Source organism: Haemorhous mexicanus, chromosome 2 (assembly GCF_027477595.1).
Source record: "Haemorhous mexicanus isolate bHaeMex1 chromosome 2, bHaeMex1.pri, whole genome shotgun sequence".
Taxonomy (NCBI): domain Eukaryota; kingdom Metazoa; phylum Chordata; class Aves; order Passeriformes; family Fringillidae; genus Haemorhous; species Haemorhous mexicanus.
In genome coordinates this window covers 118,024,196-118,051,472 of record NC_082342.1, presented here as the reverse complement: position 1 = coordinate 118,051,472, position 27,277 = coordinate 118,024,196, and the positions used below count along the sequence as shown (strand labels likewise).

Genomic DNA, 27,277 nt, shown 5'->3' with positions numbered 1-27,277 from the left:
AGCCACTATGGCAACAGTTTTGTGTTGTCTTTTTTAATAGGAGTAATTATTGTGCTGGAGCCAAATAATGAGTAATTAGAGACTTTTTATTTTTGAAGTTATTTCCAAGGTGGAAAATTGTACTGCTTTTTCTTTCCCCCCCACTTCTTCAAAATACAACTAAGAAATTATATTTAGGTCTTGCATTTGCAATTGGTGTTAAATGTGGTTGAGTTTGGTGTTGCTGCAGAGCTTCACAGAGACCAACCAATGGTGTGAGGGGGTGAGATGTCCAGAAGAAATAATTGCATAAGAAATAATTGCAAAGTGCAATCCTGGGGCTCTGGACAGAAAGGATTTCTGCCACAGACCTTCTGGGCAGAATTTTTACCATCTAATGGGTTTGGGGAGTGGGTGTTTGGTTATTCACCAGTGCCAGGGTCCTCGTGGGTGCAGCCTCGGGTGCCCCCAGTTTGCTCTCACAGCATATTCCTGCTCAAGGAGTCTTCCCACACTTAGGGGTGGAGAAAGGGCTGGTTCAGATGAGTGATTCCACAGAAAATTCCTTGTTTGGGCATTTTTGTTTGTTGTGAAGGTTGGTCTCCCATCTGATCTGTGAGTTGCAGCCTCCCATTCCCTCCACCAACACGGATGGGGCTGTGAGGGACAGGAGTGAGGGTGCAGGATTACCCCTTTCAACACCAGCCCACAAGTGAATTGAATTAAATCTAACAAAACCTAAATCTTAAAATAATACAGGGTCTTGTGAGGCCAGGCATGAATGACGACCAAAATCTATGCAGCTAAAGCAACCAACCTATTCTACATTTTTCTTAAAACCTGAAGAACCTTAAAGGTCATCTTTGCAAAATCCAGGCTCCCTTCTTCCTTCCAAGGGGGTAGTTTATGGTAATCTCTTTAAATGTGGTTTCAGCAGTTGTGACTAAGATATGTGAAAATAAGAGATGCAGTTTTTAGTAGATGGGATCACTTCCAATCAGGCAAGAGTGTGCCTGTATGTAAAATGTGTGAGAAATAGACAGGACAGTTAAAACTGGGGCCCTCATGAAAAAACATTCAGATGTGCCATGGAAGTGGCTGACTAGAGAAGGGAATTATGACTGCTTCTTGCCTAAACTTTATCATCACTTTTTAAGTTGCTGGATTAGCTCTCCTGGCCCAGCACCATTGCTCCTTCATGTCCATGTTCCTCACTCCTGACAGTGACCTTCCTCTCCTCCACTCCCCTTTTGTGGACATCTGTCTCCCAGGTCTCCTGCCTCACCTCCCCTTCCTTCTGGATTTTCATCCACAAGAGGGTCTGTGCTTTCCACACTGCACCTTGTGTTTAGCATAAAGCCCTTTCAGGTATCTGTGAAGCTGATGAACCTTTCTGCTCCTCCCTAAGACAGCAAACACAGAAGAGCAAAGATTAACCTGAGGTGCTTTTCCAGTTGTTGGAAATTCCAGAAACAAGCAAAAAACTGCCCAGGCCCTGTCCTACACCAGAGTGCATGTTGTAGGATATTTAAATGGATATTTTTGAAATATTAGTGCAGAGGTAAAAAAGTGATCCAATTTGGGCTTTGACTGATTGGTTTGGGCTTTGACTGATTGAAATGCCTGTCCTCTGCTAGACAGCCTGTGGAGATGTGGGAGAGTCACAGTCTCCTTATGCTTCAGAGTCCCTTTTTATAAACATGGGATTCTTGTGTTTTGTCTTGGTTTGAAAAGACAGGTGTCTGCTAAGGAAGGCAGGAGCCTCCCTTGAAATGGAAAATGTAAACCCTCTCCCTCTGAATTATTGTAATTTTGAAATTAAGGGGCTCTCAGGCAAAGATATGGGAATGGGAATAACAGTTATTTACTAGGAAAATTAAAATTCAAATGCAATAGTACAAACAGAAAAAACCTACTGACAGAGTCACAACATGCCACCCTGTGTGTCAGGGTGGTGGCACAGTCCCATCCCAGGGGGGCTCAGGGTGGTGGCACAGTCCCATCCCAGGGGGGCTCAGGGTGGTGGCACAGTCCCATCCCAGGGGGCTCAGGGTGGTGGCACAGTCCCATCCCAGGGGGGCTCAGGGTGGTGGCACAGTCCCATCCCAGGGGGGCTCAGCCCTCCTGCAGTGCCAGCTGTGGTTCTGCTGGAGCAGGGATCCTGCACAAGGGGGGAGTTTTCCTCTGCAGCTCCAGGGCTGCTGGAGATGGGCCTGCTCTCCCTCTGGGAATGCAGGGCAGCAGAAAGCTGCTCCTCTGGGAATGCAGGGGGCAAAGGCTGCTGGGCTGTTCCCAGCTCAGATTGGATCCAGGTAGGAATGCTTGGCTCCTCCCCTGGGCGGAGCATCTCCCATGGGATGGTGGAATTTGATCAGCCCTGCAGGGACACTCAGTGGCCATGGACAGCAGAGATCTCCTGGAGGGAGGGTTGGCTGTGGGAGAGATAAAGAACAAACTGCCCCAGGAACAGCAGAGAACTGCCCCACAGATAGGAACAGAGTACACACACCCATTTCCAACCTAAGACACGTTTTTTTTGCAATGAGAGATGTGGTAAAACTCGAGTGTGTTGAGATGTATGATGACAGAGGGAGATGGATGTACTTTTTAATGGTGTCTGCAGACCTGATCCTTTCCTTTCTGTGGCTCCCCAGAAGCTGACGGCGCGCCCGTCTCTGAGATCGAGGGCCCTTTCACCACAGCAGACGTGGCCAGCAACTGCGTCTCCAGCGTTTCCTTCCACGAGCCCGTGCTCTGGATCGCCTCCTACGCCCTGATGAGCCTGTGTGGGATCATCCTGCTGGTGCTGATCGTGCTGCTGCTCATCCCCCCCCGCTGCCAGCACCGCTACACGGACAACGACGTGGTCAACGACGAGTCCTCCCTCGTGCGCCACCGCTGGAAATGAGAGGCTGGAGCCCAAAAACAGACTTAAATACAGGACCAAGGACAAAGAGCTCTGCCAAGGGGAAGAAGCCAATGCCTCCTCAGTCCCTCCTACGTTCCTAGAAAACGCTGTTGAAAATCCTACCAAATCCCCTGCATCGTGACTTTTATAGCTTTATTTTCTAACACCGGTTCTGAACCAAAGCACTGTTAACCACCTCTGAAGTGCTACGGTACTGGATTTGCTACTGCAGTACAAGGAGCCTTTATGCTCTCTACAGTACCTTCTTAAAAAAAAAAATGAAAAAAAGTTTAAAAAAAAAGATAAAAAACCACACCATGATGTTCTTCCACTGTCTGAACAAAATTGTCCATCTCTCTTTCACAAAAAAAAAAAGGAGCTGTCAGTATTTTCTAACTAATCGAGCCCTGACTGTAGAAAAAGAGAAAAAAAAAATAATCTTTCTTATTAATTGCATTAAATGAATACTGCTTTCTGTTTACATCAGTTTATTTTGAAACTGTGCTTATGGTTTGGGGGAGGGAGAAAAGTCAGACTTAAGCAGCAGAGAAAAAGCAAGGGAGATCAAGAAGAAATGTTGTTTTGTGGTTTCTTTCCCTCAAGATCACTGCTGCCACTTGAGAGGTTCGCCCTCCCTGAGAGCTGTAATAAAATAGTCCAAGGTGGTGAAAACTGGGAGAAAACTGGGAAACAAACTTGTTCAGCCTTAGAGTAAAACAAGACTACCTCTCTTAATTTACAAGGATGCTACCACTGGTGAGTGTGTGGATTAGAACTGGTCTTGAAGCACAAAGATGCTCCATACAACCAAATGGAACTACTTGGCTTTGAGTTTTTTGGAATTTTATAAAAATCAATACTTCATGACTTTCCACTTTGGTACACCAAAAAAAAAAAAAAAGAAAAAAGAAACCCTTCAGTTTCCCTCTCTTGTCTGGGGTTTTGTTGTTTTTTTTTCTGAGTTTGATATTTAGAAAAGGCTGATCAGCATATGTATGGACAGACAAGACAGCAAGGTCTGTGTTCAGCTGTATTTCTAGAGAGAGTGTAACAGAAAGAAAACAAAATAAGAACAACAACTTTTTTGCTTGTTTTAATTTGGCTGAGCTCAGCAACCTAGAAATTCAAAGGAGAAGCACCTGTCTTTATGGACAGGCTGTGAAGTGAAAGTTTTATGCTGCCTTGTTTTTCAGCTTGAGGTGTTCAGTTTGGCATCAATCAAATGAAAAGTGTGTGTGTGTCCTGCCTGGCTGGAAACAAACACGTGGTGGGACTGGAAACAGTGGTGGGAGAGAGCAGGGCAGGGTGTATTTGACCAAGCTTCCATTCTGCAAGTGCAGATCAGCATGCTGAGGTCAGAATGAGGTGTTTTCTTTGCAGATAGGACAATTTTTCTTTTCTCTAGTTGCAGGCTTCTCTGTAACACTGGCCTAAGTGTTTGGATTGGAAAGAGTGGAAGGCTGAGGATTTTTTTATACATTTAAAAAAAGGAAAAAAATATTCCTTTTCATTTTGATAGCAGAGCAGTTTGCATATCTGTATGGGAAATGAGGAAATTTTAAGAAAAGCTTAGCTCTGAATTTCTCAATCCCTTGCCTAGACAATTTCTGCCCAAAATCCCTTCATATAGCTCTGTGATTCACACTGCCTCTGCATCTGACTCTGCATGGAATAAGGAAAGATTTTTCTTTTTTTTTCAATAAGGTGCATTTACAGAGGTGCACATCATGTGTGTGAAAATAAAACACTGTGGGGTTTTGGGTTTTTTTAACTAACTTATGTCTTTCATGTCATAACTGGAAGTGCCTGTGGTTTTCTTTTCAATTCTTGCACTTTCAGATTGCTTGGCTCAGTGGAGTAAAATAATTGATGCTGTGATCCAACGTCTGAAAATGATTTGTCGTGGAATTTGTAGTTGGAAACAGGAAGGAATTTTGAGCTTGTCTCCTTCTTTCTCTGCCTCTTAGTTTCTAAGAGGAGAAAAATTGTGAATTGCATTAAATAAGCCATAGAGCTTAACTGTTTTCTCAGTGTTCTATTTTCCACATCTCTTTATTAATATCTTTTAATTAAGAGTTCCACGTCGTCCTCCTGGCTTTGGTTTTACAAGTAACAGATAACTTCAGAGTTGTGTTCCTCCTTTTTCTACAGTATGGCAATAGAAGTTATGCTTCTGTCACTTGTTTCAAACAGAAACACCATATGGATTTTGGATGGAGAGTTTTAAACAATAAACGCTCTTTCAATTCAGAAAGTGAAAGCAACTTGTATGCTCTTAAAAAAGTTTCATCACTGCTCCCCTCACCTCAGAACCTCCTATGTCCTCACCACAAAGAGTTTTAGGAAGGAATTTATTGGGAAAGGCTCTGAGTAGGCTTTTTAATGAGATTTTCATCTGAGTTGGTGAACAAAGTCTTCTTAGTGCCCTGGATTTCATATAAAAGATTTAAGTATTACCCTTTCCCTTTGAATGTTCTTGGTCAAGATATTTTAAGGGAAACACTTGAATTAAGAGGAGCAATAACCAAGTAGAAATACTGATATATTCTTGAGTTTTCCTGGCATTCCTTCACACTAAAAATGTGGCTTGTAGTAAAAATGCTGTGAGTGACACCTGAGAGCAGCACAAACTTCATCTGGGCTTGTAAATTGATAGTTACAGTGGCAGAAATTCAGGTGAGCATTGCTTTGTTGCTCTGGCAACAAGGAGAGCAATGGAAACCCTTGGGGGTTCATTTTTAGCCTACAACACATTAAGAAAAATAATGCTCTCGAGCAGTTTTTTGTGGAAGATGAAACACAGTGATAGAGTACACTATAACCAAGTGTAGTCATTTGGTAACTCACAGTGATCTCTTTCCCTGATATATTTCAAAAATTATATATATGTTTGTGAGATATATTATGTTCCTGTTAGCCAACTTCAGGTGTAAGAATAAACCACACCTTAAGAAAAAAAAATGAAGTGGGGGAAGAGGAATGAAAAAAACCAGAGCATTGAGTAAAGATGATACAAAAAATATCCTTTATTTGTTATGGAAGACAGGATGCTCCAAATCACAGCGCTCCAAACCATCCCTTGTAAGAAATATCAATATTTCTTGCTGACCCAGCTCTCCCCTGATGGGAATGTAACAGCACGTCCCAGGAAAGTGTCAGAAAGCTGCATTCCCCTGGCTGCAGCTTCGCAGGTAATCTGAAACCCTCGGTGCCATCGCCAGGGATTGGAGGGGGTGTGGTTGGAGTTCCAGTGGTTAAACCCGAGCCCAGCCCTGGGAATAGGTTAATTCTATCCCGCTGCCTTTGCAAGTTTTAGAAATATTATCATGGGTTTTTTGGAGCAATTTAAATGCTAAGGGAAACAGATGAAGCATTTTAATAAGGCTTTTGTTCAGGTGCTGTAAAAGCAATTAGGTGGAGGGGGTTGTTCTGTTTTTAAGGTGAAGGATTGTGTTTAGGATGTGCATGTTGAATCAACCTAAATGCAATTTATCAAGGGGGTTTGGTATCTCCTGTTGTCAACAGCTGTAAAATTCATCAGCAAAAATCAACCTGATCCAGTTCCTTGCTGTGTATTGGCTGCCTTTGTCTTACTGAAGGATGAGCCATTTGTCTACCAAGCTTTTCCTTTTAAATATTAAAAGGCTTGTGAGAGTTGCATAGCACTGCACATTTACTGAGAGAGAAAGAGAGATCCTTAAATTTTCCACTATTAAAAAATGATCGTGCTGCTGGAAGTTGCCTTGATTTCCATAGGGGTTTCCAACAACTGGGCTGGTGTTGGTTGTCATATCCTCATCTCAGACATGAATGGAAATAGCAATATTTCCATTCATTGATGTGATGAAAGGTGTTGGTTCAGTGACCTATGGAGGTGCAATTAAAAGGAATTACAGAAAAAAACTAAGTATACCTTTAGCTTTAATAAAAACTGCAAGAGCATGACAGATTGATCCTTTTCAGAAAAGGCTGTACTTTTTACCAAGACATTAGTTCCTGTCAGACTTGACTCTCTGATTGATAAATTGTTCATTTCTGGCTGCTCTTGAGAGAAGTGAAGACAGGTTGGTAACGGGATAGGAGCAGTCTCCTGAGCCAGTTAGATTTGCTGGCTTTTGAGGCTTAATTAGGTGCTAATCCAGGCTTGGGAGTAATCCAGCATCCTGGTTATGGCTCTTTGGGAATGCCAGCAGAAACACTCGCCTTCAGCCCAACCCCTGGGTGAGCTGGATCCAAAACACAAACGCCACAGAGAGACAGCAGCTTCTGTAGGTCAGTCCCCATATCCTTTGGCAAGGCTCCACCTGCCTGAATATTTTGGAAACCAGCACTCCAAGGTGCCTTTTGGTGCTCCTGGGAATTATCTCCTCCCAGATGAACACAGGACACAATCATCTCTAGGTAGGATCGTTGTCCAGCTGCTGAATGTTTCCCTCTCCATGTAACTCAGTGCTGTTTCTCACCCCCAGCAGTGGCATTTGGAAACAGCAGGACAGGAAATCATAAAACATGCTGATATCAATGACTGTGCAGTAGTAATATAAGAATGGTTTGTTTCTGCCTGGATCTTTGTGGTCAGGTAGTCTTTGAAATACTGGGAATTTTAGATTAGACCATGAAGGCACACACAGAATTTCTTTTGAGCTAGGCAAAAAGTAAAACACAAAAGGTAATTTTTAGAATTTAAAAAGAAGTAGTCTTCAATAAGTGTTCTCTTCCTTTTCCTTTTTTAATTGATAACAATCACTTAAAATAAATATATTTTAGCTGTCCTACTAATTCGCTGGTTTTAAATCTGATTTTTCTGATTTGCCTTCTAGGCCATTCACCCCTTTTCATCCCCCCACCCCCCCAAAAAAAAAAAGTTGCTAAAAGATTAAGGCCTCCATTTTCCAATTTTAGCTCTCTAACAAAAGATACATTTTTCTTGTTTACCATTCACAGACCTGTTTTAAAGTAGTTTCTTAATGCTTTAAAAATTAACTGTAGGCTGAAAATACATGCAGTGCCATTGGGAGAAGAATTGGAGCCAGAACTTTACCTGTGCCAATGGTCCCTGAATTTTACTGTGTGCCAAGAGCTCCTTTGCGCATTTGACTACGTCCCCTGGACTTCTTTCACATCCCACTTGGAAATGGGCCCTGGTCCTGTATATTCTGCCTTTTATCCATCCTCAGGAAGTACAGAGATGGAGAGGAGAACCACAAGGAGCTGTGAGAGCTCCATCCATGACATTTTTTGTCCGAAAAACTCCAGCTGAGCAACTAAGTTTGCTCTGATTTTACAGCAATTGCGGCAAAACACTTGAATAAAGGACATTGTTTGTAACAATCCTCTCATCCTGTCCCCCTCTGATGAGGGAAATTTTCACAGGGCCAAGTCAAACCTGCAAAGGGCATGTTTATTCCTGTTTTTTCAGAGGGATTATACAGCTGAATGCTGCATTTGCAGCATGGTTGTCCTTTGGAAAATTCTGTGGCTAAAAAAAAAAATGGAGTTGAGAATGTTTAGAGGTAATAAAAAGACAGCTAACAATTTCTTGATAGCACAAAGGCATGGATTACTGCAATATGTGCTGGAAAAAATTGCTTTGGTAGCCAATAGTCTGTGTGTTCATAAACTACACAAAGTTCAGCTTTTAAGACTTACCTGAAAATAGGCAGTTCACATTTTTTATTGCAAATTTTATATGGAGATGCAGCGATCTTTTAAGGCTGTTAACACTACAATAGCTCTTATGTTATTCAGGAAGTGTGGAAAGGATTTCACCTTTAAGGTCAACTTACAGAGGCATTTTTTCACCTGTTGTTTTGTTTTGTTTTTATTAGACAATGTTTTTAACATTGACTGAAAAGAAAATGGGATCAAACTTTGGAACAAAGGGGTATAGTCTTTCTAATTCAATCTTCAGGTTATGTTAGGATCTCTATCCCACTTACTGTCAAGCCTCATTACTCAATTTTCCAAAAATTGATACTTTGTACTTTCAGGTCTTGCCATTTTCAGATAAACACTATGTAAAAAAAATCAGATTTTATGCTGCGTAAAATAAATTATTAATTCTTTCAACCTATTCTGTGTGTCTTTTAAAAATAACTTCAAAGCTGATAAATTATATCCATCCAAATTCCTCCTGTGGCTCTCAATTCCAACTTCTGGCTGTGTGCATCCCATCTGACCCTAGCAGGAGGGGGAGGCAGCCAAGTTTAGCTCCGAGGTGATTTTTTTCCTGCTTATTCCCGAATTGCAGATATTCCTGCTTCAACTTTTAATTTCAGCACGGGGCAGAACCGAGCAGAGAAAGCGTGAAGCTGAGAAGGTGGAGCTGCTGATGGTTTCGGGTCATACTTAGGGCTGTTCCTGCCCTGGGATGCGGATGGGGAAGGGACGCGAATCCCTGTCCCTGTCCCCAATCCCTGCTCCGCGCTCTTTCCTCGCCAGGTGGAGCCCAAGCGGCGTTTTCCAACTCTTGGAAACCTGATCCCTCAGGTTTGAGCTTTTCTATGTTTTTCACATTCTGTGTTGCTTTAGTGTGTAGTTCTGAGCTTCATATTATGGGATGGTGAGCTCTGTGCACAGAGCAGGGAGACAAAACAATTCCTGCTCCAGCTGGGCACCAAGGACAAATGAGCCAAATCTCAGCCCAAGAGCACAAACCCCGTGGGCTGGAGAGAGAAAAACAAGCAGGGTGGGAGTGCCTGGGCTAAAGCTGGGCTGGGACAATGAACTGCAAGGTGCAAATGGAGCAGAGCTGATCCCAGGGAGAGACCCCGTGCCCGGCCGTGCATTTTGGGGCCATTTTGGGGCATCTTGGGTGCAGCCCTGGCTGGGCTCTGGTGCTGCCCAAGGTGGAGCCATGGAGGAGATCCTTGGAATAAATCCCTGCTTTATTCTTTAGCTCTGTCCAGCCTCTGTTCTAGGGCAGCCTGCACAAGGCATCAAGCCCTTTCAGCACTTTCTGTTTTTTTGTCTGAATTCCCCTAAAAGTTCCTTTCATTTTCTTTTTTGAATATCCAACCACAAAGATCCTTAGCTCAGGATCTTCTGATCATTTATCATCTCCCTCTTCCCTCCACCTAAACACCTCTTTACAAAGTCCATAATTTTAAGCCCTGAGTTTTTTAAAGGCAGCACAGTGTATTTATTATGAATGTTGGAAATTTAGGGCATTAGTCAAGTAACATGGAGTGACACCAACTGTTTAATATTTTTCCTTCAAAGCTGGCAGGTTTTGCTTATTTCTGTCTTGATATTCAGCAAAGCTTCTCCATTACTGCCACAAGTGTCCCCCCGAAGTTGTGGATGATGAATCCCTGTAAATGTTCAGGTGTTTGATGGGGCTCTGAGAGAAAATTGTTCTAGAGAAAATTGTCCCTGCCCACATCAGAACTGGATGATTTTTAAAATCTACTTCCAAATCATTTCATGATCCCATTGTTACACAGCTCTGCTCAAAACTTTTCATTCTTTTTCGTGTGCTTAAACTTCTCTTATGCTTTTGAAATTACCATCATCTTCAGAGCCCTCCGGACTTCAGGCTCACTGAATCCAAAACTGTAAAACTGTTTATTCACACTTCCCTTGTGTCATGGACATATTTTATGAAAAATCCTTTTGCTAGGATTTTTCTCCTGAGAAGCTGAGAGGCCTCAGAAATGAAATGTAAACAATAATTATCTGCTGCTGTGGAATGCAACAGGTGCATCTGTGATTGGTCTCATGTGCTTGTTTCTAATTAATGGCCAATCACAGTTCAGCTGTCTCAGATTCTCTGGTCAGTCACAAGATTTTATTATCATTCCATTCTTTTCTATTCCTTTCAGGCCTTCTGATGAAATCCTTTCTTCTATTCTTTCAGTAAGTTTAATATATAATTTTCTTTTAATATAATATATATCATAAAATAATGAACCAGCCTTCTGAAACATGGAGCCAAGGTTCTCATCTCTTCCCTCATCCTGGGACCCCTGTGAACACCACCACACCCTTGCTCATCTTTGCCCGTGAAAACTAGCTTGTTTAGACAAAAGAGATTTTAAGTTTGTGTGTGAAACACAAAAGCAAGAATTTGTTGCAAGAATACAGCTTTTTTTGATAATGACAGTGGAGTGTACATGAATACCTGAAGGTTGGCAATGCAAGTGCTCTGTGTAATTTCCAGTACAATGTGTAGTTCTGATGGCCACTTAAACAGTAAACATTTACTATTCTCCCCTTTCTCCACCAAAACAAACTCTTTAAAAATAAATGGCTTGTGGTTTCTTTGTTTGGTTTTTTTTTTCCTTGTAGAGGCTGACAAGTACCACTTGCCTACACCTTGACTCATCATCTGTTTGGCTAGGGAATTCAATAGCTTTCCCCAAGAAATCCAGGTTATTGTAAAGAATACAGAGACCTGTGCTGCCAGTGCCTACACAAATACTAGAGTATTGGATTTTTACAGCAGTTAGCTAGATGAGACTGCTTTCTATGAATAAACAAGGTATTATGTTTCTTCAAATTCTTTCTTTTCATGCACCCAGAATTCTGAAGTACTATGAGTAGGAATACTATTTACTTTTCCCTTGAGTGCTTTTTAATTGTAAATTTAACATTACTTTCAGCTTTCTGTATTCTTATTGAATGAGATTCTTCTTATTGTTGGACAACTTGAACATTCTCTAGGCTTGTGGTTTATATACTGATTTTTAACTGCTGATTTATTTTTGACTGCTGATGTATCCATCTTCAATCTGGATCAAGTGCAATTAAATGTATTGTCCATATGTTTCTCTGGATTAACAAAGCAGAAGAAAAACACACAAATGAGCCCCACCTTTGTATTGTTCAGCAGGCCAGAAATGCCCCAGACTCACAAACTGTACAGGTTTCCCAGCTTATCAGCTGAAAGCAATCAATGCTTGCTTTTTGCCCTTGGTTAAATGAGCCAAGATCCATTTTTGCATATCTTGGGGAAGGTGACTTTAATCCTTTATATCCACAAAAGAAGTATCTAAAAGTTCTCATCTTGTTTTAAGTATGTACTCCTGGGTTTCATAAAGACAGTGAAGGTATTAAAAAAAAAAAAAAAGAGGGGGGGGTAAAAAACTCAAAGAAAAAAACCAAACAAAAAATCAACAGTAATTTTATTATAATAGACATTTACATCTCTTTTTCTCTATGTTCCCCTTCATGTCACCAGCACACAGACTGCTGAGTTATGGCAGAGCACATGGTGAATTATGGGTGAGTTAAATTATGGCACAGGCACATGGTGAATTATGAGTGAATTAAATAGCTGCTTTTCCACACTGCTGCCCCTGTTGTCCATGTGCATGTTCTTGTCTGCCCCGAGTCTTAGGTAAAATTAGACACCAGTTGCACATTTTATGTAGGAGGTCTATTTTCTTAAGTTCTTGTGAGCTCTACAATCAAAGATTCAGTCCAACGTTGTCTCCCTGGCGTGCTAACTCTGCCTTCCTTTTAAATCATTAAATTCTTTGAACTTGTCCTGGCAGGATTGAAAATCCACTGCTGGCCATTTGTGGGCAAGCAGAAAACACAAATTAAATTCTTACAAGGGCTGGAATGACACTTCTGCTCATTTGTTAGTCAAGTGAGGTGGATGCAGAAAATCTCTCTGTTGGTGCCATGGTTCAAAGGGCAAGCAGGAACTTGCTGGTGTAGTTTTAACTGGGTTAGACCATAAACTTCCTCTGCTGACTGGATTTTGTGATGATAAGACAAGAGTAAGACCCTGCAGATGCATTCACCTGCTCCATTCAGTGGCATTTGTTTCCTGAGTAGATTTCCTGTCCTGCTTATCACCAAAGGGTCTTACAGCCTCACAGGAATTGAGAGTGCAGATTAATATTTTCTGAGTTTTTCTCTAAACTTTCAAATTACAGAATGAAATGTCTGCAGGATGAAATCAGACATGATCCTTCAGAAGGGTTTTGCACCCCACATCTTTGATTAATCACTAAAGAAAGAAGTGTAGCTTGGTTTTTTTGCAGATACCAAAGAGATACCTGAAGTAAAACATTTTAGAGTTTCCTCTTCCTTAGGCACTTAAAATCCCCTCAGCCACTGGATCCCTGGGATTTGGCAGGCCAGCAAACCAGGATTTGGAGCAAATGCCTGGGTGTAATTCCATGTACTTTAGGCAATAATGAAAAGGAAACTGCTACACTTTTCTTGTGGGTAAAAGCAGGTAAAATTTCTTTTTTTCCTATAGCCACTGATGGCCAGTGAAGTGGGTTTTCCACTGTATTGAGGTGGTGACAAAGTTCCTAAGGGCTTAAAATTTTTCCTTATGGAATCTGTGACCCACCTCTACTCATATAATAAACTTATTTCCAAATTAAATTATCCCAACTGCTAGTTAATATTCTTCTCTTTAATAAAAATATATGATTTTTTCATTTGGTTACCACACAGTGTTTTAGGTTTAGAGCTGGATTATTGTTATTTTAAGGGCTAGAAGTGCAGTCTTCAACAGTTTCAATCATTTATTGACAGAGGCATCATTTTCTGATGTGCCAGTTTGCAGGTTAACACTTCCTGCAGAAGTAATTGCATGTTTTAAAAAGTATGTCAGAGACTAATGTTGTCCTTAACTTTCTCTTGCCACCTCATAACTTTTTTCACTTTCTGTCCAATGCTTCTCATTGCTTAAGTTTATTTGTCCCATGTTGCCTCTTTAATTATTCACACACCCAGGTGTTGTGGGATGTTGCTTTTTGATTTGCAAGCTCCAGTACATTTGAAAATAACCTGCAGCAATTACTCCCTTAGGTTTCACCTGCAATTTACAGGGTATTATAATATACCACTCACAGACAAGAACAAGAAACACCTCTCCTCAGGGACTGCAAACATTTACAGCTTTCAGCAGTGTCCTGGGAGGAATGCAAAGCCCCACTCAGGCTGCAGTTCCTATATGAGCCTTCCTGCAGGATTTTATTCATCTGTTTGCTGAGCTAAACATAATTCCTCTGCATCATTAGAGGCAGAGGGAACAAAAGAGCTTAGTGGAAACTAAATCTGAGAGGTTTTAAGGGCAACTGCAGAATCACATGGTTTAAGTGGTTTTCTGTGGAAACCCAGTGCTCAGGGGAGCAATGATTTTGACCCTCATTCATGGAGGAAGTTTCCTAGACTGTCAAGATAAACTAGAATCCACAGAAGTGTGAAATAGATTATAGAGAGCAGTGCAGGTGTGTCACTTGGTGAGAAATTGAGGTTTTGGGGTTTTTAGTATGTTGTGGATGGAAGCAAGATGGAGGGCACAGGGTGTGGTCCTGGGCTTCTTCTTCACCTTCTTCTTCCTCCTTCTCCATGGGTTTGGGTGGCATTTTGTAATTGGGCAGAAAAGTCCCCATTGCAGCTCTGTCGGATCAGTTATTGGGGTAAAAGGGAAAATAATCCAGGTGTCAGTTCTTCATTGGATAGTTTGGTCTTAAAAGTCCTTGGAACAAGAGACTGTTGGCCATTTTGTGCCTTCTAATGAAAAGCTGCAGAACTCACAGCAGTGAGACTGTTTTACTGATATGAATAATAACACCTGAGTCCAAACTTGAATTACTGTCTCAAGTGCCTTCAATCCAGACCCAGAGAAACCCACAGCTGGTACTGCCACAGTTTTCTAGATGAAAATTAGTGAGCCAGTTACCCCAGCAGGAAGGAAACCCCCAGGTGATGGTGCACAACATCTGGTACACAAGAAAAGATAAGCCAAGGGTGGGCTGGAGCTTCTGGTGGAAATTGTGTCATATCAGAGCTGTGATGAGGGGTGGAAAAAGGAGGAGGGGTCTCCAATGAAAAAAGCCCTGGGGTGGGTTCAACAGACTCAAAAATAACTGGTTCACCTGGAGAATGGATCCAAACTCAAAGAGAGTAGATGTAGGATGGATATTAGGAAGAAATTCTTCCCTGTGAGGGTGGTGGGGCACTGCCCATCCCTGGAAGTGTCCAAAGCCTGAGTAACCTGATGTAGTGGGATGTTCCCTGGCCATGGTAGTGGAGCTGGGAGCAGATGATCTGTAAGGACCCACAGCACAGGAGGGGAAGAAGGGGAAGGAGAAGGAGAAGGGGAAGGAGAAGGAGAAGGGAAAAGAAGGAAGGAAGAAAGGGAGAGAGAAGAAGAGAAGAGAAGAGAAGAGAAGGGAAGAGAAGGGAAGGGAAGGGAAGGGAAGGGAAGGGAAGGGAAGGGAAGGGAAGGGAAGGGAAGGGAAGGGAAGGGAAGGGAAGGGAAGGGAAGGGAAGGGAAGGGAAGGGAAGGGAAGGGAAGGGAAGGGAAGGGAAGGGAAGGGAAGGGAAGGGAAGGGAAGGGAAGGGAAGGGAAGGGAAGGGAAGGGAAGGGAAGGGAAGGGAAGGGAAGGGAAGGGAAGGGAAGGGAAGGGAAGGGAAGGGAAGGGAAGGGAAGGGAAGAGAAGAGAAGAGAAGAGAAAAAGAGGTGGCATAAGTGCTCTCCTTCTGTCCCGCGGCCAGCTGGGTGCTCTCTGCGGAGAATAATTTCAAGTTGTTTCACCGGGGCGGTGCGGCGCTTACAGGCGGCCGCTCCCCTTCCCGCTGTCTTCCCGGTGCTGGCAGGGGGAGGCTGGGAGAGGGACGAGGAGGAGGAGGAGGAGGAATAAGGATGAAGCTGACCCGGCACTGTGAGTAGGATGCGCCCCGGAGCCGCTCCGGGTGGGATGAGACCCCCATGGCCAAGGGGAAGGGGCGAGAGCGCTGATGCCGGCTCAAAACCCAGCTCTTAGTGTGGAATAATTCATGTTCGAGTCTTAAATGTATCCTCTTTTTTTTTTTTAGTTTTTTCGCTCTGTTCAAGCCCAGCTGCGTGCAAATGGGTGTGTGTTAGCGAGGTGTGGCTGCGTGGGGGTTTGGAATCAGCCAAACACAGAATGACCCAGTCCAGGGCTTACCCTTAGTGATTTAGATGTTGCCAAGAGGCACCTGAGGGACGAGGGAAACTGGGAGCTGCTGAAAGGTGGAAATGCTGATACAGGACCCGAGGGAAGGGCAGGAAGCTCTCTCAGGGGAGAGGAGATGTTAGGATAGGGAGATATTAGGAGAGGAGATATTGGGATTTTAGGAAAGGGTTTTTCACCCAGAGGGTGGTCGGGCACTGATCAGCTCCCCAGGGAAGAGGGGAGCACTGAACTTGACAGAGCTCAAGAAGGGTTTGGACACTGCTGGCAGGCACAGGGTGGGATTGTTGGGGTGTCCTGTGCTGGGCCAGGTGTTGGACTGCATGATCCTTGTGGGTCCCTTTAAATTCAGGATATTTTGTGATTCTGTCTTTTTTTCCTTATGCTCTGCTGTTTTACGTGTCCTGCCACACCTCCATCCTGACTGTCCTTCCTCCTGGCTTCTCTCTGCCACCTCCTCTGCCTGGCACTGTGAGTATTGTGAGGGTCCCTGCCTCATGACAGTGACAAGATGTAACCCTCAGCGAGCTCCTCCGTGGCAGAAATGGAGTGAGGGAGGCACAGCAACGCCCCTGCAGCTCAGTGTCCCCACTGCTCCTTGGTGCTGAGCAACCACAGCCGCCAATATCAGCAAAAGCACAGTCTGACTTTCCTGCATGTAGGCTGCACTTTGTGCTTTATTGTGCTTTATTGTGCTCTTGGTTATCTTAACTTTGTCTGAGCTAACAGCTTTGCTGTTAACTGTGTAGAGGTTTGCACATCTGCAGAGGAACCCAAAAATGAATGTATGTGTGCAGGATAACCTCAGTAAACCTAAGAGAGCCAGCTGGACCCAGCAGTTCTGGTCAGTGAGGTCTCTTGATACCTTCTGAGTCCCAGAAAGCAAAACCAAAAGTTGTTTGACAGTGAAAATATTCTGTGAGTTTTGAGAACCAGGTACAAACTATGCAGGAGAGTTGGGAAAAGTATTCCTAGAGCCTTAAAAGGCATATTTCAAAAAACGTTTAAGAAGCTTGTGTTCTAAATAAAATACAGAATATATTATAGGTTCACAGAACTTTTTAGGTTGGGAAAAACCACCAAGACCATCGAGTCCAGCCTTTGATTGATCACCACTCTGTGAACTAGAGAGTAGCACTGAGTGCCACATCCAGTTGTTTCTTTCACTCCTGCAGGGATGAGCACTCCAAACCTTCCTGGGCAGCCCCTGCCAAGGCCTGAGCACCCTCTCCATGGGCAAATTCCTGCTGCTGGCCAAGCTGAGCCTGCCCTGGCCCAGCCTGAGGCCGTTCCCTCTGTTCCTGTCCCTGTGCCCTGGGAGCAGAGCCCGACCCCCCCGGCTGTCCCCTCCTGGCAGGGACTTGTGCAGAGCCACAAGGGCCCCCTGAGCCTCCTTTGCTCCAGGCTCAGCCCCTTCCCAGCTCCCTCAGCCCCTCCTGGGGCTCCAGCCCCTTCCCAGCTCCATTCTGGCACACTCCAGCCCCTCAATGCCTTTCTTGTAGTGAGGAGCCCAGAACTGGACACAGGACTCGAGGTGTGGCCTCACCAGTGCCCAGTACTGGTGGGTCCTGCTCTTGTGGCCACCCTGTTCCTGATCCAAGCCTCAGACCATCAATCCAGCCTGTCCAGATCCCTCTGCAGAGCCTTCCTGCCCTCCAGCAGATCAACACTCCTACCCAACCTCGTGTTGTCTGCAAACTGAGTGTGGCCTCAATCCCCTCACCCAGATCATCAATAAAGACATTGGACCTGACCAGCCCCAGAACTGATCCTTGGGGACACCACTGGTGACTGGGTGTGGCACCATCCCCAACACCCTCTGAGCAGACAATTCTTAACCCAGGGAAGATGCACCTGTCCAGGCCTGGGCTGCAGCAGGAGGTATTGTGGGGGATGGTGTCAAAGGCTTTGCTGGAGTCCGGGCACACAGCATCCACAGCCTTCCCCACATCCCCCAGGGGGGTCACCTGGTCATAAAAGGAGATCAGGTTGGTCAGGCAGGACCTGCCTTTCCTAAACTCTTGCTGATCCCTCGGTTATCATGTTTGTGCCACTCAGGGTGATCTGTTCCATCATTTTCCCAGCCACCAGGGAACAACATCAGGCACAACAGCAGTTAGACATTGTACTTTCTCTTCTATTTAGATAAAATGCTGCACTGTTGAGCCTGTTTTACAACAGAGTTGCTTCATAATAATGAGGAAAAATAGTGCAAATACATTGTAAAGGTAAACCTGCCAAGCCAACTGTGGAATGAGCAAAACAAAACCTGACTGGTGTTCTCACAGATCTTTGCAATGCACCACGCCCTATCCTCTCCCAAGAAATAGTCCCTGAAATCTCTCAATAAAATTGTAATTTTCTCTTCATTCTTCCAGGGTTTTGTCTTTGAAACTTGTGACTTGTCCTCCTTTATGAATTAAATATATTTTGTGTATAAATCTGGTAAATTTTTTTAATATTGAAAAGGAGCTAAAGTCATTCTGCTTGGTTCCAGCACCTTCCTGATTTGTGCATGTGGATTTTGTCAGTGTTTGTGTTCACATCACTGCACACATGACGTGTCAGAGTAATTTCAGTATTATTTTAGTGTGGGTTTGCGCCATTACTCATGGTAGAGTGAGAGATTTCTCTCGGGTAATACTTAGGGAAATTTATAATATCTGAAGATCCATTACATTACTTTCTCAAACTTAATCCTTCGATGAAAACACAGCAAGTTTCTCACAGTATTTTCCCTGCAGTCACACAAATGTTTCTGCATTGTTTCATTGGGCTTTTTATTTTTAAAGCTATGAGAATGCAGGAATAACCACATGGAGAAATACAAAGAGGGAGTAGCTAGAGAGGAAGAAAATCAGTCTTTATGGTGGATTATCAACAGAACCTGTGTGAATAAAGTCTGCTCTTATGGAAAAAAAAAAAAAAATCTAAGTTCCTTCTGGCATGAATAACCAGAATAACAGAATTTTTCAGAATTTGGATGCAGACCAATTGGGCAGAATTCACAGAAGTGGCAGAACTGGCAAAACAGGATTTGAGGAGAACAAGTGAAAAATTTGGCCTTATTCTAGAGAAAGGGGAGGGCAGAAATCTTATTGTTTATAAAAGGCAGTTCAAAGAAGGAAAAAAGAGAGTTATCTTATGAGTGTAAACTGTTATAAGGAAGATTCAGACTGGATAATACAAGATATTTTCTAGAGGGCTGGCAAAGTAAACATACTGCGTAGTTTTGGATATTGGTCCTGTTGAACTCAGTTTTCAGGACTACAAAATGAATAATTTTCTCTTTTTCCACTTTAACAGACCCTTGTTTTCAAGGATGTTTTTTTGCAGATCAGGAGGTGACTCATGCCTCTAAAACAACTTGCTCCACTACTGCAGTGTGATATTTCCTCATTTAGCATCATGAATTAGGGGATGTATTTCATCAGGAAAGCCATAAGCACTTCTGGTGTTGAGGAAAAGCAGATTTTCAATAGGAGGAAGAAGCCTTTCACAACAAGGGTGCTAAAACACTGGCACAGGCTATCCAGGGAGGTGGTGGCTGCACCATCCCTGGAAATACCCAAGGTCAGGCTGGGCAGAGCTCTGAGCAGCCTGATGCAGCTGAAGATTTCCCTGCTCATTGAAAGGAGGGCAAATTAGATTAATTAATTAGATTGAGGGTCCCTTCCAACCCAGGTTATTGATTCTGTGAATGCAGTGAGAGCTCATTGTGTGAAAGGGATTGTTAGGGCCGTGCTGTTTTTACCCAGCATGTTAAAAATGTGGATGCAGGGAATTCCCTATTTGGTCAGCATTTAAAACCATTCCTGGAGTGTTTGCATGTCTCAAAAAATCAACAGTAACTGCAAAACACCTCTGTAGTACCCAGTACTTACTTTTCAGAGTCAAAATCCTACTAGGATTGAGTTAAACTTTGTGTTTCTTTGAAGTATTCTGGATGTGAATTGAAGAGAGTGATTGGGGGAATTTTCTACTTGAAGACCAAGTTTTAGAAACAAAAGGGGTTGTCCTTGGAGATAGGAATGCACCAAATATTCCATTGCCACATCTCTGAAGGCTGTGGTTAGCACAGTGAATCAAACAAAAACCAGCCAGTTTGGGTAGCAGTGCCAGAAAAAATGACAAGATTTTTTGGTGTTGCTATGAAAACATATTTTTATGTTTTTGTTGGGTGGGTTTTTTTCCTTTTTGTTTTCCCCTTCACAGTTGTTCTGAGATTATTTGGATTCCTGTTGGCATCCTTGGCTGCTTGGTATTTGGGATACTTTCTTGCTGCTCATGTACCCCAAAATACAGTATCTATTGCTGCACTTCAAGAGATTGGAAAGAAACCAGTGTTGAGGGGTATGTAGTTGTATTTATTTCCTCTTTTTTCCTTTCTTATACTGTATCTGATATTGTGCATTTATGTGCTAAATAATTAATGGCTTGTTAGCTAAGAAATCATTTGGTATGTGCTATTATAAGAAGGAAGTTGACTGTAAAGTTAATTAAAGCAAAGCTAAACCTTTTCTTAGACACTGTTTTTGAAGAACCACGTCAGCCTATTTTTGCAAGTGTACAAAGGCAATTATTTGAACACTGGTGTAAGAACAACTAATTTATTTGTGAGCAAAAGAGTGCAAAGCTGCAGCTCTGTTTCTATTACATGTAATTTATATTTTTGATAAACAGCTGAACCACTAACTAAACTTTGTAAGTAAATTCACATTATTTTTTAGCTCTACTCTGACCAGGTGGTTTAATGTGTATATTTTTGCCCTTCTATGACTAAGTTATTGTGTGAAAAAAGGGCTTGAAATAAGAATGATAGCTATTCACTTCAAGCTATTGGTAGGAGACCTTCATCCTGGTAGCCCTTGTTTCCTGTTATGTGGAATAGCAGATAATAATTACCTTATTTTCAGTTGTAACTCTTTGGAAATCAGTGATCACTTCCAGCCCAAACCAACCTGTGATGAAGTTGCCACGATCCCAGGATTCCGTGTTCAGATGTTTGAGTTCAGCACGTTGGCTTTAGGGGACTCATCCCATGTAGAAATTGTTCATGCAGCATCCAATAAAACGTTTTTTCATCTTTGCTGTTGCAGCCCCAGCCCCCAAAAGGCAGAAGTGTGACCTCTGGGCTCCCTGCCCTCCTGGGAACTTCGTCTATCGCATCCTCAGTGGCGGTGGCAAACAGAGGAGGCCTAAAATCTGTTTTGAGGATGAGGAGTGAGTACTATTCTAACTTTACACCTAAGCAAGTGCTTTGTACTGTGAGTAAAAGTGTTTGGGTTTGGCTCAGTAGCAGCAACTGAGCTCCTACCAGGGGCTCCATTCTGGTGGACAGCTTCAGAATTTATCTGACAGTATTTAACTCTTCTTCCTTTTTTTTTTTTTTAACCTAATCTTCAGTGATTTTCTTTGTTCTTCTATATAACCTGCAGATGAATGTTAGTTTTCAGCAAGATTTTTAATTTTCATGGTGCTGGATAGCACATTTACAAAATACTGACTGCTCAGCACCTTCTGAAAGTCAGGTTCCTTCATGGCTTTTCAAACTGGACAGGTGAAATAACTTCAAAACCTTGCAGTGACCTTTCCTGGAGACATAATCCACAGAGAGCACAGTCATAAAACCACATCATCTTGTTTGTTTTGGGTTTTTTTCCTCCTTTATCTTCCTGGCTGCAAAGGTAAGAAATATTTTCTTGATCTGGCTCATTTTGAAAGACTCATTGTTGAAGGAAACTGACTGATACACTGTGAAAGATTTTTAAGCTCTTGTTCACAATAGATGTTTGATTTAAATAACTGAAGAAAACATAAATATCAGAAAATTACTTAGCACTGGTAACCATGATTTTGCAACAGAGCTGCTGGACAGGTGTCTTTTACTGATATTGTATTTATTTCAATTCCAGGTTTATAAATGAAGGGAATTATGAACTTGGAAGTGGTATAATCATAGCCATTGTGAATTGTAAGTAAGAGAAAAAAATGTTAGAGAGACACATACTTTTGTACTGCAATAAATTACCAGTGTTCTTGGGGGGGCTTGGATATTTTGTTTGTTTTTTTGGGTTTGTTTTTTTTTTTTTTTTTTTGAGATGGGGGGGTTTACCAGCTAGTATGAAAGGGAAAGGAAAATATTGCAAACTTGATTCATGTTAATGTAAGAAAAACAAATCTGTGTGATAAAAACAGTCTTCTGGGTAAACAAAAGAGACATGTTCACAATCAATCCAGGAAAATAGAATAGAAAATGGGCACATAGATGTGGTGTATTTTATTAGACAAAAGACTCGTAGCACAGCGAGAATATCTGTGATCTCCAGCAGTAGGACTCAGCTTTCAGCTTCAGTCCTTGATAAATTATATCTGCTGCTCCACTGATAAGGGGGAGGCAGGAACTGAGAGCTGCAGTTCTGCCTCAAGGTGTAGCCATGGTACAAATTCCTTTTCCAAACTTGTTCAGGATACAGAAAGACAAACTCAAATTTTAATTCATATTAAACTGCCATTTGCTTAGAGTAAAGCCAATGGAAGCAGCAGGTGTGCTTTATTCTAGGTTTGGAGGCACCTAAATCCTAAATTTTAATTTAGATGAATGGGAATGGTGATGAAATGCAATAATGGGTCCAGGGAAAAATGAATGCCTAAATCTTGTGGGGGAGGGGGAAAAAAGGGAGTTCACAGACACAGTCAAGCTGGCTTTGATCACAAAACACTTATATTTTAATTTTTTTTTTTTGTCTCACTATTGCTAAGCAAGATCTTGACTTTGTCTAAACTTGTATGATTTTGCTGAGGATTAAATTAACCACTGACAAGAATCTGTTCCAAATTTTTCCCCAGTTAACTACTGTCTTTTTTCCCAACAATCATAAAATCTTTCCAGGGTATAAAATATAAAAATGAGTTTTAAATGGGAGTAACAGGAGAAATACTCATCTTGAATGCACAAGCAAGATGGTAGCAAATAGAAGCAGGTAAATCTGTCCATTATCCTGCACCAGTCTGTAGCAAAACATATTTTTTTACATGTCCACTAATTAGATCAGGCAAGATGATGACTGTTCTCAATAAGTGCCTTATGGATGAAAGGTTAAACATCTCAAATACTGCACAGAATAGAATTAAGTTCATCCAAATAGTCTTAATAGGTTTAACCAATTTTCCTATCTATGGCTATGACTTAGTATAGAATATTTAGATATAAAAAAATGGAAGCACACACCAAAAAATGATTTTTTTTTTAAATAAGAAGTAATAAAATTTTTTGTCACATTTGATGATTCGGAGACTACATGAAACAAAATATTCTCCCCAAATCTTAAACTTGTTATTTCATATTTCTTCCAATTTAAGAACTGAAACAAAAGAAGCCAAATAATACTCAAAATTAGGGATGCCTAGATTTAGCTGAAAATTCTATATTTGCCTATTGAATAAAATAATATTTGCTCATATTTAGATTTTTTTTTTTTTAATTACAGATAAAACAGGAAAACTCATGTCGATAAACTTTTTTGAAATGTGGGCAGGAGGTAAGGAAAATAGTCCAATAGAGCTTTTGTTAGTGTTTCTGCATTAAGAAAAGACAGATTCCTGTAATTATCCTCCTCTTTCCTGTTTGACTTTGTATTCTCAACAGGGATCAGCTAGAAACAAACAGCTGCTGTCTTCATAAAATACGTTCTGGCCAGATATGATGACAAATTTTGCCCAAAAAGCTGAATTTCTCCTGTTGGTTGAGATAGTTAATGATCTTTTTTGTTAAATTATCTTGTTCTTTTCCCTTTTTTTGTTTTGTATTTTTCTTTGGTCTCCATTATTTCAGTCTGGTTGGAATAGTGCTTAACCAGATATGACATCCAGATACTTCACTCAGCAAAATTCCTTTTCCTGTCATGTTCTATTTTAGTTATAAAATCATCATAACAAATTTGTTTCTGTGTCTCTTAACATCCTTCCACATAGCTGGAAAGATTATCTACTCTAACAATAGCTTTTAACACATTTTCTAAGCTTTGAATGGCAAATTTCCTTACCTATTAGTGAGGAGAACCAGAAGGCTCTGAGGCACTGGAAGGTGATTCCCTGACTCCTTAAAAATGCTTGTGACCCTGGGTGCATGAGTGGGAATGTGATGTGTGTGCAGGAATAACCAGCTGTGTTATTCTGGTTATTCTGTTGTTCTAGTCATATGTGTTATTATGACTCCACAGAGCACTCAGGGGAGATGATGGATTTCATCAGGAAAGCACCAGAAGGGACCCTCCTTCTAATGGCCACTCACGATGATGGCAGTGCCAGGTAGGAGGTTATGGAGCCTGAAGGGAAGAGAGGTGAAAAGCTGGAAAATTCATGTTGAGAATTGGTGTAAAGTAATGGTAAATTCCATTCTACACTCAGAGTTGTTCTCTCACTTCTTGTCTAAGGGTTTTAATTCCATGTCTTTTCCATGATTGCACATATCTGTGTGTCGGTGCTCCCTAGGATGGGTAGATATTATGTTGTTTAAAAGCACCCCAAAGGGCACTGCTGTTACCTCTGGGTCACAATCTTCTTTACTCTGAAATGTTATTTATCCACACCTCCAATTATGATGTCTCTAGTTTGCATTCCTTCTACCATCATAATCTGATTTTTCAGGTGCTTTTGAATCTTTAGGAGATTTTAGCTGAGTTCATGATATGGTAATTATCCAGGAAAATACTTAATCCATATTTGACACCCTTGTCCTTATTTAGGAAGGACTGAAGCACCAAAGAGTATTTGATATACATTTTCCTTTCTGCTATGCTGTTACAAACAGGTTGTATTAACATCAGTCACTTACTGAGAAAGAAAAAATTTATAAACTCAATTCTCTCTATGAATTCAGTGTCATGATGCTACCACAGCTCTCAGGACTATTTAAATCTCATTTTTGCTTCTGCAGGCTTAATGCTGAATGTAAAACATGAATCAGCCATGGTCTTTTTCATAATTCTTCACATCCTGAATTTTTAACACTCATTTTTTCACTACGTTTTCCTAGGTTGAAAGGTGACGCCAAAAAGTTATTAGAAGAACTGGGAAGTAAAGAAATAAAGAATATAAAGTTCAGATCAAGTTGGGTTTTTATAGCTGCCAAAGGCTTCAAGCTGCCAGAAAATATCCAAAAAGAAAAGGTCAGATTTGTTTCATTTTCACTTTATATTTGTCTGTATATCAAAACAAAAAACTTTGGGAATAACTTGCCCACAGGCTGCAGGGGGACTAAAGATACTGTTTATCACAGAGATTTCTGTTTGCATCTGTGCCCTTGCTGTGTGCAGTTTCTGTAAGCCCAGTCGTGCTCATCATGTGACTGAGGCAGACAGAAGTGAGAAAACCCAAAACAGAGTTCAGGGCCCTTGATGAAGCTGATTCCCTCCACAGCCACGTCAAACTTCCACAGTGGGGCTCTTTTCCCAGAATATCACTGGTTCACAGGATGGTCAGGCTGGAAGGGACCACAGAGGGTCCCTGGTGCCACCTCCCTGCTCCAGCAGGGCCATCCCAGAGCACAGGGCACAGGGCTGGGTCCAGGTGGCTCTGGAATGTCCCAGGGAGGAGCCCCCAGAGCCCCTCTGGTCCCTGCTCAGGGCTGGGCACTGCCCAGGGCAGAAGTTGTGCCTGCTGGGCAGGGGAATTGCTGGGCTCAGCCCCTGCCCGTGGCTCTGGGGCCATGGCTGGGCCTGGAGCAGAGCCTGGGCCTGCTCTGACCTCTGCACACAGGGACAGACACAGGGACAGACACAGGGACAGACACAGGGACAGCCAGGGACAGACACATGGACAGACACAGGGACAAACACAGGGACAGCCAGGGACAGACACAGGGACAGACACAGGGACAGCCAGGGACAGACACAGGGACAGCCAGGGACAGACACAGGGACAGACACAGGGACAGACAGGGACAGACACAGGGACAGACACAGGGACAGACAGGGACAGGCAGGGCTGAGGCCCCTCTCCCTGGGCTCCTCTCCAGGCTGAGCAGCCCCAGCTCCCTCAGCCTTTCCTGACCTCCCGCACACAGGGACAGCCAGGGACAGACACAGGGACAGACACAGGGACAGCCAGGGACAGACACAGGGACAGACACAGGGACAGACACAGGGACAGACACAGGGACAGACAGGGACAGACACAGGGACAGACATAGGGACAGACACAGGGACAGAGGGACAGACACATGGACAGACACAGGGACAGACACAGGGACAGCCAGGGACAGACACAGGGACAGACAGGGACAGACACAGGGACAGACACAGGGACAAACACAGGGACAGACCCAGGGCCAGGCAGGGCCAGGCAGGGCTGAGGCCCCTCTCCCTGGGCTCCTCTCCAGGCTGAGCAGCCCCAGCTCCCTCAGCCTTTCCTGGGCACGGAGCTGCTCCAGGCCCTTGCTCAGCTCCAGGAGCTCCTGGCCCTGCTGTGCTGAGGAGCCAGAGCTGGACACAGCAGCCAGAGGTGCCCCAGGGCTGGGCACAGGGGCAGGATCAGCCCTGACCTGCTGGCAGTGCCCATCCCAATGCACCCCAGGATCCCACTGGCCTCTTTGGGCTCTGCTGGACAGGGACAGCTCATTGTCCACCAGGACCCCCAGGTCCTTCACCACAGAGCTTCTTCCCAGCAGATTGGGGTCAACCCTAACTTGTGCTGGTGCAGAATATTTTTGCAATATTCTTCACATTTCAGAGCTTCTGCTGGACAAAGATAATCAGTTTAGTGTATATCATGATAGCCATCTGTGAAATGAATAAAGCACTCTGTGTAAGAGAGAAACTGGCAGAATCTTCACCCATTATGTTAAGCAAGATGTGCAACATTCTCCTCAGCTTCCCAGTCCTCCTTCATTACCCCCTCCTCTTATATAAGGTTTGACAAACTGGTATGTAAATAGAAAAAACTAAATACTGACTTTTTATAATTTATTTTATTTTTACAGATAAACCACTCTGAGAAGACAAAGAACAGATACAAAGGCTGGCCAGCTGAAATTCAAATAGAAGGCTGTATCCCAAGAAACCTGATCTGAACAAATGCATACCTCATTAATAAAGACAATTCTCTATTTTTATATCCATTACTCTAATTAATTTTCTCCAGAACTCAAAAAGAATCTGAACACCAATAGTAAAAGTGATCAAGTGCACAGTTTTTAACCTATTTTTCCTCTCTGTGGTTTTATTCTAATCTGAAAACCAATAGGTATTTTGATAAGAAGTGAAAATAAATAGTCTGGTTTGGAAATGCAATGTTCAGGAACTCAGTCATAAAATGCCAGGATTTTTGAAAGTGAGTACATTGTCATTAATACTTTTAGAGCTTTGGTGTTACTTCTTTCATTTAGTATGTCTTTTCTTTTGGTTCCCTTTAAGCACTAATACACAAACAGGACTTAGTCTAAATTGTAATATAAAATCATTTGCAATACAGCAAATTA

General features: G+C 42.6%; 2 protein-coding genes across 4 annotated transcripts in view; both read left to right on the top strand.

Annotated features, from left to right (window-relative positions):
- The window catches only part of BACE2 (beta-secretase 2), a 56,041-nt gene extending 47,085 nt beyond the window's left edge, over positions 1 to 8,956 (top strand). Inside the window, exon 9 of the mRNA XM_059840104.1 lies at positions 2,634 to 8,956. Within this exon, the coding sequence (XP_059696087.1) occupies positions 2,634 to 2,887 (254 nt within the window). The 3' untranslated portion in view covers positions 2,888 to 8,956. The remainder of the gene's footprint in view (positions 1 to 2,633) is intronic.
- Positions 8,957 to 15,367: 6,411 nt separating this feature from the next.
- On the top strand, positions 15,368 to 26,911 carry FAM3B (FAM3 metabolism regulating signaling molecule B). 3 transcript variants are annotated; one of them, XM_059840103.1, is made up of 8 exons: positions 15,368 to 15,525; positions 20,014 to 20,151; positions 20,898 to 21,021; positions 21,714 to 21,772; positions 23,289 to 23,339; positions 24,021 to 24,108; positions 24,836 to 24,968; positions 26,780 to 26,911. In XM_059840103.1, the coding sequence occupies exons 1-8, from the start codon at positions 15,507 to 15,509 to the stop codon at positions 26,867 to 26,869; spliced, it is 702 nt and encodes a 233-aa protein (XP_059696086.1). In that variant the 5' UTR covers positions 15,368 to 15,506; the 3' UTR covers positions 26,870 to 26,911. The 3 variants fall into 3 exon arrangements, with proteins under 3 accessions (XP_059696086.1, XP_059696084.1, XP_059696085.1); XM_059840101.1 differs by lacking the exon at positions 15,368 to 15,525 and adding an exon at positions 15,570 to 16,269; XM_059840102.1 differs by lacking the exon at positions 15,368 to 15,525 and adding an exon at positions 16,509 to 16,642.
- Positions 26,912 to 27,277: the final 366 nt, after the last annotated feature.